The sequence below is a fragment of the Thunnus thynnus genome, chromosome 21 (genome assembly GCF_963924715.1).
Source record: "Thunnus thynnus chromosome 21, fThuThy2.1, whole genome shotgun sequence".
Lineage (NCBI taxonomy): Eukaryota > Metazoa > Chordata > Actinopteri > Scombriformes > Scombridae > Thunnus > Thunnus thynnus.
Genome location: NC_089537.1, coordinates 19,823,962 through 19,840,250, shown reverse-complemented (window position 1 = coordinate 19,840,250; position 16,289 = coordinate 19,823,962). Strand labels below are relative to the sequence as shown.

The 16,289-nt window shown below is 36.6% G+C and overlaps 2 protein-coding genes and 1 long non-coding RNA gene across 3 annotated transcripts; 2 read left to right on the top strand and 1 right to left on the bottom strand.

Annotated features, from left to right (window-relative positions):
• Window positions 1-70: 70 nt before the first annotated feature.
• On the top strand, window positions 71-5,946 carry rgs9bp (regulator of G protein signaling 9 binding protein). The gene is made up of 3 exons (XM_067578351.1): window positions 71-1,191; window positions 2,877-3,183; window positions 4,860-5,946. Exons 1-3 carry the CDS (start codon window positions 1,096-1,098, stop codon window positions 5,234-5,236), a joined length of 780 nt encoding a protein of 259 aa, XP_067434452.1. The 5' UTR covers window positions 71-1,095; the 3' UTR covers window positions 5,237-5,946.
• Window positions 5,947-6,138: 192 nt separating this feature from the next.
• LOC137173478 (uncharacterized) lies at window positions 6,139-9,395 on the bottom strand. Its single transcript, XR_010925187.1, has 3 exons — window positions 9,215-9,395; window positions 7,860-7,971; window positions 6,139-7,685 (listed from the first exon to the last, which is right to left on the bottom strand). It is a non-coding gene; the product is annotated as an uncharacterized lncRNA (long non-coding RNA).
• Window positions 9,396-9,456: 61 nt separating this feature from the next.
• On the top strand, window positions 9,457-16,197 carry mcur1 (mitochondrial calcium uniporter regulator 1). The gene is made up of 9 exons (XM_067578350.1): window positions 9,457-9,796; window positions 12,062-12,178; window positions 12,283-12,386; window positions 12,935-13,036; window positions 13,462-13,503; window positions 13,842-13,913; window positions 14,355-14,408; window positions 14,626-14,740; window positions 15,216-16,197. The coding sequence occupies exons 1-9, from the start codon at window positions 9,544-9,546 to the stop codon at window positions 15,269-15,271; spliced, it is 915 nt and encodes a 304-aa protein (XP_067434451.1). The 5' UTR covers window positions 9,457-9,543; the 3' UTR covers window positions 15,272-16,197.
• Window positions 16,198-16,289: the final 92 nt, after the last annotated feature.

The following is a 16,289-nucleotide window of genomic DNA, read 5'->3' as shown; positions in this document are numbered from 1 at the left end:
TTATTGGACACACTGGTTTTGACTAAAGGTCAACCCTCACTCTCGGCAAAGCCCTCTTTCACTTGATTCCCTTTTTAAACCTATTCATGAGTTTGAATGTAGGCTTTAGTCTATCATCTTTGTTAATATCCAGACTTGAAGCCACACTTCTAGTCATGTAGACATTTATTTTGCACATTCCTCCAATTTTTGAATACCTTCACCTCTAAGCACTATTTGAATGCCATTTCATAGCCACTGTATTTTTTATTTTATTGTGTGTGTGTGTGTGTGTGCGCATGGGGAGCTTTATTCACAATAGAAATGTCACGCCAGGGAATGCATTCCCGGTACATGCTGAATCTTATCAACCTGGTCAAATGAGGCCATCCATTATCTGGAGCCTGAGGGGAAGTGAACCACAAAAGGCCCTGATAGGACAAAGAAGCCACAAACAACTTTAAGTGCATCACTATTCACTAATTTGCTTTAGTCTTTACACTCAGTAAAAAGTGTAAAATCACTTAATTCTTAATCAAAGTAACTAACTAGTAAACTATGAGCTAACATGCTAAGGAAATATTTATTATGTAGTATGTTGACCTTTACAGTTCAGAGAATGAGGTGAGGCCAGTGTGGTGCGCATGAGGTAACAGCGCAGCCTCCTCTTGGATAGTGAAAGGACCATTGTGGTAGAGACAGCCAGCTGCTCTTATATCTCTCTGGTCTCAGTGATAGTTAATGAGATTAGCTGTTCGTCTTAGGCTGCGTCAGTGCGAAGGGGTCAATCACAGGATTAGCACCTTGCTTAAGAGTTGCATCACTTTATTACACTTTTTCCCCATTACTTTGACTTCCCCACTTCTGGCTCATAGTGGGACGTTTTTTTTAGCCTCTAAAACATGTTCAGCACCTGCAATTGCAGCTCAGTTATTGAAGTGGAATATTGCAATGCATCATGCGGCCTTGGGACTGAGTCTACGACGACCCTCAGCTATTGAATGAAGCATCTGCCAAGGGAAGAAGAGGAGCAGGGGCAGCCGGAGAAGTGAAGGGCGGCTGGGCCAAAATCTTGCCTGCTGTGGCAGAGTCTGAGACTCTGGACAAATCATCCTCATGCCACTTGTAAATAACAAAGTGGGCGATGATTGCACAGTCGGCACAGACAAGGCTTTGGCTGATGGAAAAGCTCTGGTGGATTCCTTGATAAAGGTAAGCCGTTCCAACAGTTGTTTTATGCTCTGGATACAGTGGTATACATCTTCTGTATTGTTAGAATTATCACAGTTGTTCACATTGTAATGAGCTGCGAGTTGCCAGCTAATACATTTCAGAAAAATGAGGTTGATAGAAGTATTTTACACATCACTCTTTCACTATATTTAAGCAAAAAAAAATAGTGAAAGTAAAGAAAAGTAGAACAAAAGGTTTGTTGTACTTGCAATCATATTTTCACCGTGTTGTTTTTTAACTCCTGTGTTAATATTTCACAGACTAAACATACGCATGACATCCAAGCATCTTCTTCCCTGTGGCTAAAAAAGCACTCTCACTGAAAAGAATTTCTTGGTCCACTGCATCTCTGTGACCATTCTAGTGTCTGTGATGGATAATAACACAGCCATGCACTTTTTTTTTACCCCCCTTAGTGGCGTGTGTTTACTTGTTTTACCTCAAATACACCACGTATCTTAAACAGATGGTTCAGCATGTAGGCAATTTATAGGATGGAATACACATTTTGCTCCATATTTAAGTCTGATATGCAGTTCATATATTAACTTTATTGATTCTCCAGAAGAATTTGAGCCTCATAGCAGCAGTGTAATATGACAATTAATATGTCATTGTGCAGTTATGATCGAGATGGGTACATATAGTGTGAAAGTGGGGAATTGAGATGAGTAAATATATTGTAAAAGTACAGAGAATAGTACAAAAAGAGGAGACACATCCAAAATTTTAATTATGTACAAATATAGAGATGAAGTTATATAAATGAGTACATACAGTACACAGTATAATATCAACAATATAGTATCTATGTTATGTTCTTCCTCTCATCTATCTCTGCCTTGGAGATGGGCCGCGTGCACTCTGAGTGTGCAAGGTTCTTTTGGCTTATCTAGAAATAGATAATGAGATGTTAAGCTGATTATTTATAATATTTTTCATTGAAACCACACCTACTAATCCGCCAAGGTTAAACTCTTACTCTACTATTAATAAAACACTTTAACATACCTTCACCATATCATTTACTGTACATCATAGAACCTGAAATGTCCTATTTTATCCCAGTTATCGTTTTAAGCAGCTTTAGGGGATTGTCATGGATATGGATCTTATTTTTTTCTTAGCAGTCGCAAAAGAATTCATAGTATTTATTTCTGTTGCAGAGCACTGATTACATGCAAATTAATTGAAAACTGGCTTAAATACATATTTACATTTACATAACTTACAGAATTGATGTGTTCACTAGTAGATAGCTCTTCAGAGGGCTGATAGGTGTACGGATATCCCTCTTCTGACAGGTGATGGATGGTCTAGTATATACTTTTAACTTGATCAGGTGATTTTTACATTTGCAAATCAAACATTCCTGTTTCTACCTTTTAAGTTATAGATGAAAAGTACAGATTTTTTGCTTCCAAAGCCTGTGGATCAGACAGTATTAAGGTCTGAGTTGTTGAAGTACAGCAGCGCCAAGCTACCTGCAGCCTTATTAGTCTTACAAATACAGTAGCCACTTCCCTTACATATCCCTAACACTCGAGGGCCATATTCAGTCCAAACAACTACCAGGTATCAGGTTCCTATCATAATTTTCTAATCCCAGCCCTGAATATTAATTAGGAAATTTAAATCTTTGTTATTTATTTGCCCTCATACAGGTGGTGGCATGTTACCGGCATTTGGCTTCGTGCGTTGGCGGGTGCACAGACACCTTGCAGCTGCGGGATGAGTTGCGACAAACACGAGAAAAGGCCCAAAAGTTGGCCGTGGCCATCTGTCAGCATCTGACCTCACATCTCCGGGACAAGAGCCTCCCTGAGGAGCAGCGTAAGGAGATGGAGCTCCTCTGGGTGGCCTTCTCCTCCAGCCTGGAGCTCCTCCATGCTGACATGTGCAAAGTTTTCAAGATGGCTGACATCTTCTCTTTGGCTGACACGGCTTCTTTGGTGCAAAATGGCCTACAAGGTAAACAGTGGCCCTACATATGGTATTGTATATCAAACTTGTGTTTTTTAGGAGGTTAACAAGACAAGGGAATCGCATTCCACTAAGTCACATAAAACAAAAATGAAACCTTGGCCTTTTGTTAAATTCCCTTGTTTGAATTAAAATCAAAGATCACGTGTTTATGTCGTTATACAACATTTGAACTTGAGAGTAAATAGACAGAGATGCATAATCTCAGGAGGAACATTTATTGTGATTTAAATGTTCTTCTGTCAACATGATTAAATTAAGTTCATAAGATTAAGTTACATAAAAAAGAGACCTTCAATGATTTATCAAGTTGTTGACCATATGCAACTGAATTACACATCAACATTTGTTGAAGTATATTTTATTATTATATTCTATAGAAAGGTATCAATTTTAAATCACATTTTCACTAATAATATTTCTGGTGTTACCTCAGATCGGTCTCTATCCATTAATTTGTTTCTTCACATGGTATATCTAGACTACTGATGAAGATTTGCATTGTGGGAAAAGCTGCCTCACTTCTGCACTCTCTCTGTTCTCTAGTATTTGAAGAATAATAGCACACTGATTAGCCTGGGGGGAGCACAACATCACGTCTTTGTTTGCACACATTTCATGTGGCACCACTTACAGTGTCTGTATAGTGTTGTCAATGTAGTGCATTTGTTACAATATTGACTCACTGGGTGATCTATCAGGCAATGGAATTTTTTATAAGAAAAAAAAAATCAAAACGCAAAATTATTAAATCTACCAGCCTATTGGATGATTTGGGAAGTTTGTAGTCTTCAATGATTAACATTTGGTTGTATATCAATAACAGGATGTGTTGTATGTCAATGACATGTACATTTTTAAAATACAGATTGACTCCACCTCTCCTTTTTAAAATTTAAAAACCTTTTGTAAGCAGCTGATATAAACCTCTTTGATTCCATATGAATGTGTAAACCGCCTGACATGCAAATTACATTCTGACATCATACTGTCATTTGGGTGCTTTCTGAGCAGACTTTCTTTGACAAAATCTGTTAATGTTGCCGGCTGTTTTTCAGAGTTAAGTGACATATACAGTATGTCACAAAGAGGGGTTACATTATTTGTGAGATCAATATTTTCTGTTTCCTTGTCATTTTTTTTTTTTCAAACTACTACAATTGTGACTAGAAAACAGCGTTTGTCTCTCTTTGTCAGTTGGTCTTGCAGCTGCATGTGGTTCATTTCTAAAAAGTCTCTGAACTGCTGCAACAGTTACACTTTAGCTTGGTGGATAAAGTGATACATAACATTCAGTCATGTTATCCACTGCTGCTGCAGCCATTAGAACAAAAATGGAACTGAAATACAAAATCATACTGAATACTGTATAATACGTACCACTCATCCACTCACTCCCTATAAACACAGGAGATACTGCAGCATTAACAGGCCATGTCCTTTATTAATTTAGAGGAATGTTTGGTTTTTGGTTAAAATTTTTCAGCTACACCCTAAAAATGTTGTTTCTCTGGGTTCAGTTTTTGCCCATAAAAAGAAGCAACTGTATTAATATGACTTTATGCAGCTATTAATGAATCTATATTTGGCATCCTTAGAAACAGTTAAGACACTGTTTAGTATTTTACAGACTTAAATGCCTAATTTAAATTTTGGCAATACAGGAGGAGGCAGTGAAGTAGCGGCTCGGGCGCTCAGTCTGCCAGACCTGAACGAGGCTGAGACTCCAGCCCTCCCCGATGGCCTAGAAAGCCAGGAACGCAACACCATGGAGCAGGAGATCAGCCAAATTGACCACATGATCGAAGATATGGAGAAGAAAGTCAACGTATTGCGCTGGATGGTGGAGCCCCACGGGCCGCAGTACGCCGACCCAGTCAGCACCACCGACAGCGCCTCTCTGGCTCTGCTCTCTATTGACGAGGAGCAGCCGGGACATCAGCCTCTATGCCAGCGCAGTCTCATCTTTGTGCTCTTATTGCTATGTGCTGTTGTTTTAGTGGCAGCCACTTTATCTGTCTGTGTTTTCTTTTTCTCATGAGCAAAACCTTAATACACTCAACTTATTATTATTTTTTCAGTAAAACCTCAGCAAAGATGCTCAGTAACAGAAAATGTAAAGAAAACGGCAAGCTTTGCAAATAGCTTTGTCTTTACATTCTCTCTCAAAACAGGCAAAATGTTGTAATAGCTGCTGATTTATCTACTAGTGCATAAGATACTTTGTCTAATATACACTGACATAAATCTGGATGCAAGCCAATTTGCCATTTATTGCAGTGAATCCAAAGCTGCCATATATTCTAAACTACCTTTGTTTAAAAAAAGTGACAATAAAAATACACAGTTGCCAGTTAGAACTGATTATTTAAAACACAATCATTACAATATAGCCAGGTGATTGATTTTACCTACACAACAATTGTAAAAAGATAGTTTCTATGTTCCCCTTGCTCCTGTATAGTGCATTCTCCTAAATAGTTTGTGATACATGAAAGGAACAATGTCTGATTTAAAAGAAAAAAGAAAAAAAAAAGCTGTCAGAAAGACACTTGTATTCCTTTTTTGCCATGAAGAAGATATAGGTGCTGATGCTTTGTAGCTAATATACTGTAATAAGCAGAATATTCACTTCCGATGACTGAAACTTTTTTTTTTTTGATTCAGTGTTACTTATTGTGTATATAATCTGTGCTGTAGAGAACTTACGATGTATAGTTATGCATTATAAAAGTATCAACTTTGATATGACACTGTGTTGTTTTCCCATTTTTATTTATTAGCATCTTGGTAATGAACCAAATCAGTTTATCCAAAGCAATAGAAAATGTAAAAGAATTCAAATGGCATTAAACTTCTCATTCTACCATTTTTATTTGACTTTCAAAATGGACAAATACAACAAATCTGTGAATGTCTGCAAGGCTTGTTATGTGAGCTGTTGTACTGTGAGTCAAACCTTATCATGCCTTAAAAGTAACCTCTAAAAAGTTAAAGATATACATTATATAACATTACCAGGTGGTCATAATGCAATGCAACCTAAAATTTTGTGATTAAGAGTGGATAAGATTATTCAAACTCCCTCAAATAATCCATGCATAATAGATTTAATACTTGTGATAAAAATGCAAATTCAGGTTTTTTTTTTGCTCATCCCTAATTTAGTAAGAATATTTGGATGGCACCTTTTTCTGGGTGAGTGACTCAGAACAGATAGACATTACAGATGTACTAAGTTAAAAATGAATAGGCTAAATCATTATTATTACTATCATCAAAAGGGTCAGTTCAACCAAATAATAACAACTAAAAGATATCTCCCCCTCATTCAGCCAAAAACACTTGAGCTTTATTTTGAGAGGTATGACTTTCTCCGCCTGTCAGAACAAAATCTAGATCAAGATCATTTCCTCATTCCTCACTTGAACAGGAAGTCATTCTGGTCCGCCATCTTGCAGGCCGTCCCAAAGCTCTTCTTTCTGCTCTGAGGAGCAAGGATACACAAGAGCAGCCTTCTTGAAGTCTTTTACTGGCTGACACGCCCCCTAATTGGATATCAGTTATTGATTGGACACCGCAGTTGATCAGACTGATCTGATATATCTCAACATCACTGAGTGAAGACAGATTACAGATTGAACTTGAGTGTATCACTCCTAAATTTTATATTTTATTTGTTTTCTGATTCATCATCTAGTTAAAAATCTGTGTTAACTGTAGGACTGATCAACAAAAGATCCATAAACAACTTTCTTTGTTTATTAGAAAGATTTTTCTTTTCATGATCTGTTATTTCCCTTGTTAACTTTTATTATCAATGGAATGAAATGAAAGTCAGGGAGAGTCTGTCTGTCAGCAAAAACCACATTTTAAACACATTTATATTTGACATCATTTTTCATCATATCCATTCAGTCACACATGAGGCTGAGCGTCAGGTTTGATATGAGTTACATCATTTCCATTTTCCCTGAAACATTTAGCCAAATAAGTCATTTCCAGTGTTGAAATGACACCGTAATCATATTCTGGGTTATTAAATAATGAATTCACAATCAGACTATCAATAAATTAAAATCAATAAAAAGACACAAACAATGAATAAATAATATAAACGCATTCTGCCAGTAGAAATGGTTCATGTGTCTGAGCAGGACACAATACAAAGTATAAATACAGAATGCAGGTTTTTATTCATGTGCAGGTGTTTGTTAAACAGGTTACAGACTGCAGAGAGAAAACAGCTGCTGGCAGTGATAACTATCAACACAGTCAACATATGTGCAGATACAAACTCCAGAAGTTGCTCCAGCTGTTCAAGCCGACTAACAGCTGATCCAGCTGTGATCAGCTGCTGCTGTCATCAGAAACTGCAACACATGACTCTGCAGAGGAAAGGACATCTTATTTCTCTGAAAACATTTCCTTGTTTCCTGTCTTCTTGCAAGTTTTACTTGCGTCTCTCCTTGTATCTTGAGTGGGAGGTACTAAGATGCGAGGAAAAAAAGGGAAGGAAACATGGATGCAATTTAAAGGCGCAGTGTGTAGAATTTAGTGGCATCTAATGCAACAGACTTGGCAGAAATGGATTATAATATTCTTAAGTGTGTTTTAATCAGTGTGTAATCAAATGAATCTAACAATCATTGTGTTTTCATTACCTTAAAATGAGCTCTTTCTACAGTAGCCCAGAACAGGCAAACCAAACACTGGTTCATGAGGGGGCCTTTCACGTTGTTGGAGTTTTGTGGCCATCGTAGGTTCTCCTACATGCTTGGAAAGGGAGGGGGAGGAAAGGTGTATTCAGCTGGTTGCAATCTGCAACCTCACTGCTAGATGCCATTAAATAGATGAGAGCAGCACATCCGGGTACTTTGCCCTTTTGTCATGTCCCCGCCCCTTTTTGGGTGAAAACAGTCCCTCTAATTTGACTGACGTTAAAGGCAAATTCTGAGGTCTTTGCCAATTTAATGGCATAAAACAAGAAAACCGTACTGCTTTTTAGCTATTAGGAGCCCAAATCCTATGGCCAATCAGGCAAACAATTGTTATGTCGTGGCCGATCAACGTCATTAAGTAAGTAGAAGATCTGAATAGCATGTAAACAACTGTGGGATTAGCAAGAAAGTCACTAAAAAAAGGAAGGAGCTATGAGTGCATGAGCAGAACTAGCGTATGTTTAAATGTACAGCAGATAATGAGCCGCAGTAATGAAGAATATAGCAAAATTAACAGGGTTGAGAGTGTTATGGAATTTTCCGTCTTTAGGGGTTACAAGTTGGCATTGGGTCAAGATGACATCTTGAGGTCACGCTGTAATTCTTAATCTCTCCTCAAGACGTCAGTTGTCTGTGATGTTTTGGTGAAAGCAGAAACCTCTCTGATAAAGAGTATATCAGCACTGCCATGGTAGGCCAAGGCCAGAGAGGACCCTTCTAGGCAACAAAGATAGGTGGAATGTGAAGCCAAATAGAAACTAGTGAACCGATAAGACTGATTTTTCATATCGTAGGCCAATCTGCTTGGGTTAAATACTAACACTCAGACTGTCAGAGGGCAGAATGGGAAGGGACAGTATGCCAGTTACACCAACTTGGATGTTCGCTGTTTACAGTTCTCCTTGATCAAGTAACTTCAATAAACATTCTCAGCAATAAGCAACCAGCAACCAGAAGACAATATGCTTACCACAGCATGTCAGGTCACAACTTCATCTGGGCAGAGGTTAATGTAGCATTTAGACACACTTTGAATTTGTATTATAATGATAATCATGACATATAATCACTTCAGGGAACAGACAGGTGAAGCCATTTTACTTGGTAGCTATGTTTCAACAAACCAGGGGAAAAGCCAGCTTGCTGCAGCCAGTTCCAGTGAGCTAGCTGTTACAGGCTAACATTAAATTGGGATTTCCTTGGCTTTTCAGTATGTTCTATGTGCTGCCCTTTCAATGCAGCATCAACATTCACTACTTTTAATATTATAACTGTTGACTTTACAATCATTAACTAACCTGTGATGAAGTATTTGCCACAGATATATCCCACAGTTTATCATTTTCACCCTCTCTGCTTGAAGCCACAGATCTCTTCTTTTACTGTCCTTTGCTCTTTTAGGTCCAGCTTTTAGGCATGTTGCAATAGTTTATTTCCCCCCATTTGCACTTCTTGTTTTCATCCAAAAGGGGGCTTGATCGTTCTGACGTCAGGGAAGTGACGTATGCCTGCTGTCATGTACACTGGCCCTTTAAGAGACTAGGTGAAAAGTTACAGTGTAGCCTGGATAGAATACGGAGACGGAAGTAGTACAGTCTTGGCAAGATTTATAGCAGGGGAGCACAATATGGTGCTGAGACAATGTCATTCGCGGCTCAAAGTTGTTGTCTTTAACCACGCAGAAAAGTGTTATGACCCTACTCACAATCCATACAGAGTTAGTAGTTTGGTGGCAGCGCCGCCGAGCAGTTTGACAGCTGTCTGCTCCTTTGTCATCACTGCACCCTGTTGCAACTTGGAGAAGCTGCCGTGGAGATGGAGACGAGCTCCTGGACCGAAAACGATGCATCTTTCTGCTGGGACACACATGTCTATCAGAGGTAACAAGGTCCTTCTGGTTACACCCATGTTAACTGGACTAATGATGTAAATATGGCTCCTAACTACTGCCTGACAACCGATAAATGAGCTGTAATACAGTCATGCAGTACATAAGAGACACGAACTACTTTTTTTCTTTAGACACCCGCAAGAAAAATACTTCAAAGTATGAAAGTGTCTTTCAAAATACCTCAAACGACACTTTCAGTTTCAGTTTAAGTTACCATAAACTGCCACTGACGGTTTTCACGGAGGTCGTTATTATTATGTCCTTTATGAATGTCTACAGACAAGTCCTCTGCTGAGGTCACTTTTTCATGCATGCAGTTTTGGCTGCATCATATCTCAATATAGGTACTGAGAGTAAAATAAATGGCACTTTTTCAATGACCTTAATGACCTAAATGCACAAATGAGCCACAAGCGAACTAAGCATGTTCATTTAAATGGTCCCAAACACTGATCAGGGCTAATCTAGAGCATTTGTTCTCAAAGTGGGGTCCGGGACCCGCAGGGGTCCATGGGGGGGCTCCAGGGGGTCCCCAGCAAAAAGGGGAATAATTTATTTAAACTATAATTCCATTCATAAGAAACAGAATGACAGAATGTATGACTGTTTTGGTCATGGGTTTCATACTTTCTGTAATAAAATATCTAAAGGCAAAACTTTTATCAAATGGGGGTCCGTGGTCTAATTTGTGTCAGTTTAGGGGTCCTTGATGTGAAAAAGTTTGAGAACCACTGATCTAGAGATTGTAACACAGTCACATGGACACACACTCAGTCCTCCCAGATCAATATTTGAATTGATTCAATAATGCTCATCCACATTGAGTACTACACATTGAATCCTCACATGGAGGATACACACACTCATCTCATCTATTAATTTTACTATTTAAAGTATCTTTTTTCCCTTACTGCATTGTCAAGGAGAAGAAAAAACTAGGATTTTTATTGTCTTATACTCGTGTAATGAGATGTAAGAATAAAGAACTTGAATTTGAACCTGGAGATCAATTGAAGCCATTGTTAAAATTAAAAGGGAAATTGAAAATTTTAAGAGAAAATGGAAAATAAAAATTGAAAATTGAAAAGCAGAAAAGCTTAAATTTTAATGGCAAAATTAAATGTTTAAATTGGAATGTGTAATGAAAAGAGGAAAAAAAAATTAACTTTTAATATATAAAGTATTTTTTTCATTGTGTGATATCCTTTAGTCCAGTGTAAATCTAGTCTACATCTTGATTATTCATTTCAATATAGAGAATATAATGATGATTGTGTTCACAATGATGCATTTGTGTTTCTCTGGTTAAGCTTTATATTCAAGCATTTGGAGTAACATACATTTCAACTGCTGAAACAACTCTCCAGTCTCGGTTTTATGGTCATAACCAACTCAGTGTTAGATATTATATATAACCCTGATGCTAAATCCACAATGTTTTCAGTAGAAACCTTTGCCCAGATCACACACAGTATTTACATAATAAGCCGCAGGGCCGCCCATTTTTCCAGGCGTTACCACAGAGTGCTGTTGTGTTTTAAAATATGAACAGCTCATAAAACTTATTTTTATTTTTAAATTTTTACATAAATGAGATTTATGAAATTAGGGTGAATAGAAGTTCTCTGGGGATTCTTTTTCCTTTTGAAATGCTCAGAAGCTTTATTAACACAGAGTAAATAAATTAATGGTGTTGGGATTTTGATTTGTTGCAGCAAGAAAAGCAGACAAATAGGAAATAGTATATTAAAACAAAAGATAAAAGATAGAAAAGAAGCAACATAAAACAGCCGTGGAGTTACAAGCCAACAATTCTTTCACATGTGAGTCAATTAAGTGAGTTTTTGCTTAAAGAAATTAGTATGAACCTTAATTCCATGACTTAAACATTGTATCACTAATAAATTCAACTTATATAAAATAACAAATATGAGGTATGGGCTATACATTATTTATTTAAGTAAATCCGATTCTGCAAAATACAAAAGAACACAGCTACCTTTGAGTAAATAAATAATCTATTAAGATATGAATGCAGTATATAAATTATGAAATAATCAAGTACTATTGTGTGTAAAGTCTGTGAGAAAGCAGAAATATCTGCAGTTAAAAACATTATTTGCAAATATTTTTACATTAACATGTCTGCTGGGGGCCATTAATATATGCATACATGTTGCTATTTACATTACTTGGTGTCTGAAAAGCTTATCAAAAGGCATAATCACTCACATCTTCTTCACATTGATTTCAGAGTTGAGTACTTCCATCAGAGCCCTCCAGTATGATTTGAAAGCAGATGTACCACAGTCTGAAGGCCGGAAGCTGTTTTTTGATACACACGCGGTGGTTCGACTCCTAGAGGAAAATGGTTCGGTCTGCTTCTGTTATTTAAGATTTTTTCACTGTATTACTCTGATTTGTTAATTGTTTTTCCTCATTAAAAATAACAATTACTATTTTTTCCATGAACAGGCTTCACTACTCAGCAAGCTGAGGTGATGGTTCAGGTACTGGTGAGGATGACAAACTCTAACATGGATGCTATCTACAGCGACATGGTAACCAAAGTGCAGCAGGTGAGTCATTGGACATTTACTACACATAGTACTACTACTATAAATGTTATTGAAGCAGTATCACTGTCTTTATCCTCCACAGCACATTTATCATATGAAAATCAATTTAGTAGTTGATGATCTATTTTCTGTATTTTTATATCAGAAAACTCACTATTAACCTCCTGGAAAACATTGAATTTATTTTGGGTGTGTCAATAGCAGTGCACAAAATCCCAAATAGTAAAAAATAATAATAAAATAATTAAAAAATAGATAAGTGATGTGGCAACATAAAACAGGAACAGCAGGAATGTTTGAGGAATCTGGAGTATGAAAATAATTTTACTGATCTCTCATTTCTGTGGAGTCACCTGATAGAAATGAGATATTGTGCAAAATGAGTGTAGCTCAGTATTTAAACAGTGTTACAGTTCCCACTTGTATTGCAAAAAGGTTTCAGACTGTGTGAACTCTCCTCCCTGTTTTTATTACTCCAGGTGGATAATTTGCATTATAGTACTTGCTCTGTCTTTTTAAATGTCATATGTGATGTGTGATTTTGGCAGGAGATTATGTTGCAGCGTGTGATGTCTCAAATAGCAGCTGTAAAGAAGGACATGATAATCCTTGAGAAGAGTGAGTTTTCTACTTTACTGGCAGAGAATGAGGTAAGTGTATTTGTCAGGCTTAAAGATAATTGTTGCATCTGAGCCCATTGTTCTTATATTGTTCTTACGACTGTATTGGTCTCAGAATTCACAAACTTTTAACAAAACTACATGCACTTGCATCATCCACTTGCAAGTCATACAAAGAATATGTTGAAGTTAATGTTCAATTGAAGTTTTGGCTAAATATAATATAGGTTTTGACCATCAGATGGTCAAATCTAAATTAAAATCCTAAATGCACAATTCATACAATTTTAGATTTATAAAAATCAGTCCTGAAAGTGGATAGCTAGAACTGTACCAAGCTGTGAGGTAAACCCAGGTAAGTGGACATTATTTTCTTGCTTTGTTTGTGTTAGTGCCTCTGTCTGTCATTCACATGGCACCGTTTAACATTTTCAGTATGTTAACATTTCTCCCAGAAACTCAAGATCCAGTTATTGCAGCTGAAGGTCCAACTGGCAGTAAGTGACTATTGATTTATTATTGTCACTTTATTGGCAAGTTGTTGAGCCATATTCATAAGAAAGCAGTCATGGAGCTATTTATTTATAATAATAACAATAATAATTAATCTACCTTTTATAAACGGCAATTTAAACATTCATTGACATTGTTATTGAACTTAATTTAACTGAAAATGTATTTATTTATGGTTGAAGTTTTCCTTTAGAAGCGTTTTTCACCTTTTTTCATCCAAGATGTTCATTATTGTTATTATTATTATTATTGTTATTGCTTTATTATCAACCAGTACTTATGTTATGACTTTCCTTTGTGTGTTTCCATTGTCATCTTGCAGGATGTATTGAGTAAAGTGCGCGCAGACACTATTATGGACATGAATTTGGAGAAAAGCCGTGTAAAAGAATTGGTAAGTGGAAAAATTAAATTAGTGTTTGGAGTTGACTTCACTTTTAATTTTCAATTGATCTTGAATTCAGTTTGCTTAAAATGACAGATGAGTGTTGTTGCCACGTGATGTTTTCAAACTCTACCATTTATGACATGACCTACCTCTAAGACACACCAGCACTGTGTCGTCCACTGAATTATTACAGCTGTCAGTTAGTAAACCATTATAATCCAGTTTGCCTTGATAATTACATACATGCTGAATCAAAGGGAAGATGAAATCTTGATCCCTTAATTCCATCGTCCTTTCAAATATCAAAAATCAAACCAGTGGTGTTTCAAATATACTGTTAAATTGACAGATGGGACTCAAGAAAAAAGTAAAATGTGAACCTGACAGGTGATGTCCTGAAATCCACTCCCTGTATTCCTCTTCTAAATAAAATATTTATATTTTCAGAGTGCAGAGCATGAGAAGAAGCTTCTAGAAGCACGAACAGAGATAATGGAAATGGTTTGTATATGTGCAGTACACCTACATAATCCCACTGTATCACATCGATTTTTTATTTCATGCTAATCTACATAATATACAATCACACAGTGATACTAGTAATACTACGCAGTATACTGTTCCTTTCATTCATTATTACTTTGTTAAATCACACACAGAAGCCCCAAAAAACATGTGGACTATCTTTAATGTCTGTGTCTAATTGTCTTTTTTACAGACTGCAGAGCAAGATCGCCATTTGACTCAGACCAACATGAAGATAGACACTGAAGTGGCGGGTTTGAAAACTATGTTAGAGTCTCATAAACTGGACACTATAAAATATCTTGCAGGTAGGACATGGCACCAGTGCATTGTTGTTATGTCCTTTGATCACAGACCAATAAGCAGTCTAGTATAGAAGTTCACATGAGGACAACCATTAAAAATTCCCTGTCTTCCGTCTTTATGGCTCCATGTTAACATCATATTAAAACATGCAAGCATAAGCCTTTTTCAACCACAGACATTTTGACTTGTCATATTGTTATAAATAACACAGGCTGTTCAATGCAAGTGTCCCAGTTAGCTATGACAGTGTGACAGTGAGCCAGCATGCACAATACCAGGAGCCTGAAACTGAAGCAGCTAAATGGAATCCATCCATCAGTAATTTTATTATTTATTATGAACATTTTAAAGTTTCAGCTGCATTTATGGGACAAACTACAAAAGTAGCAGAATAAATATGATGTAAATAAGAGTATTATACTGTGACTTACTGAAGTAAGTAGATCAATGATTGCCTGTGTTTCTTTTCTCTTTTAGGTTCAGTGTTCACCTGTCTCACTGTGGTGTTGGGTTTCTATCGTATTTGGATGTGAACACTAGGATTGTGACTTTCATATTACCTGTGGTGACTCTTTGAACTTTCAATGCATCCTCTGAATCCTAAGACTTCAGAGGCCAAATCTCTTTCACCTCTGACCTCATTTTGTTACATGTTATTGATCAGTATCAGTTTGTGTTTACCGGTGCAATTTTTACGAATGAATTATAAACTCAGAAGTGGAACACGTTTGATAAACGTACCTGTTACAGTGAAAGCTTTGGTCCAGTTTTAATGCACTGTCTCCTGAAGAAACTCCTTATTCCAGAAATGGTTTGCAGACAGTTAAATACCAACCACTTATGTTACTATCTAATGCAGTTTGAAGTTGAAATGTTTATATTTTTAATGATATGTGAATACAGTATGCTGTATATGTATATATGAAGTTGTAGATTGGAACTGAAACTCAGGAGGAATTTGTGTGACTCTCAACCACTTCACTATATTATCACAGATATGTAACTTTTATCTCTCTGATTTGTGATTTCAGAAATGTTTGAATAACTGACATCTTGGATTGATCTCATAGAATAAAGTTAATTGTGAATAAATATAAATTTTGTGGTAACTATTGAAGCATCTGTTACAGTGGATGGATATATGGAGGGATGCATTTTAATGGTGCTGTTGTGGGAAACTAACATGGTCATATTATTATATTTTTAGTCTGCTCTACATTATGAGTCTTGTTTCTCTTCTGGGTTCAGATGTTGAAAATAACAGAATGTAAAGCATGTATATTGTGATCTTATAATGAAATGTACATTAACCTAAAGCTTTACGGTTTAAATGAGACCAGGGTTATGACTGTGATCAAAAGGGTTGAAGAAAAGTAACCTTCTTATTTTGGGTACATTATTTGCAGGTTTGTGCACTAAAATGGGGTGCCTGGTAAAATAAACTACTGTAAGAAACAACCATCATAGCAAAATGTTAACTCATTTCTTCTCAAAACATTATTAGTTATGTAATTAATGTCATATGAAAAAAACAGATTATTATTATGTTAG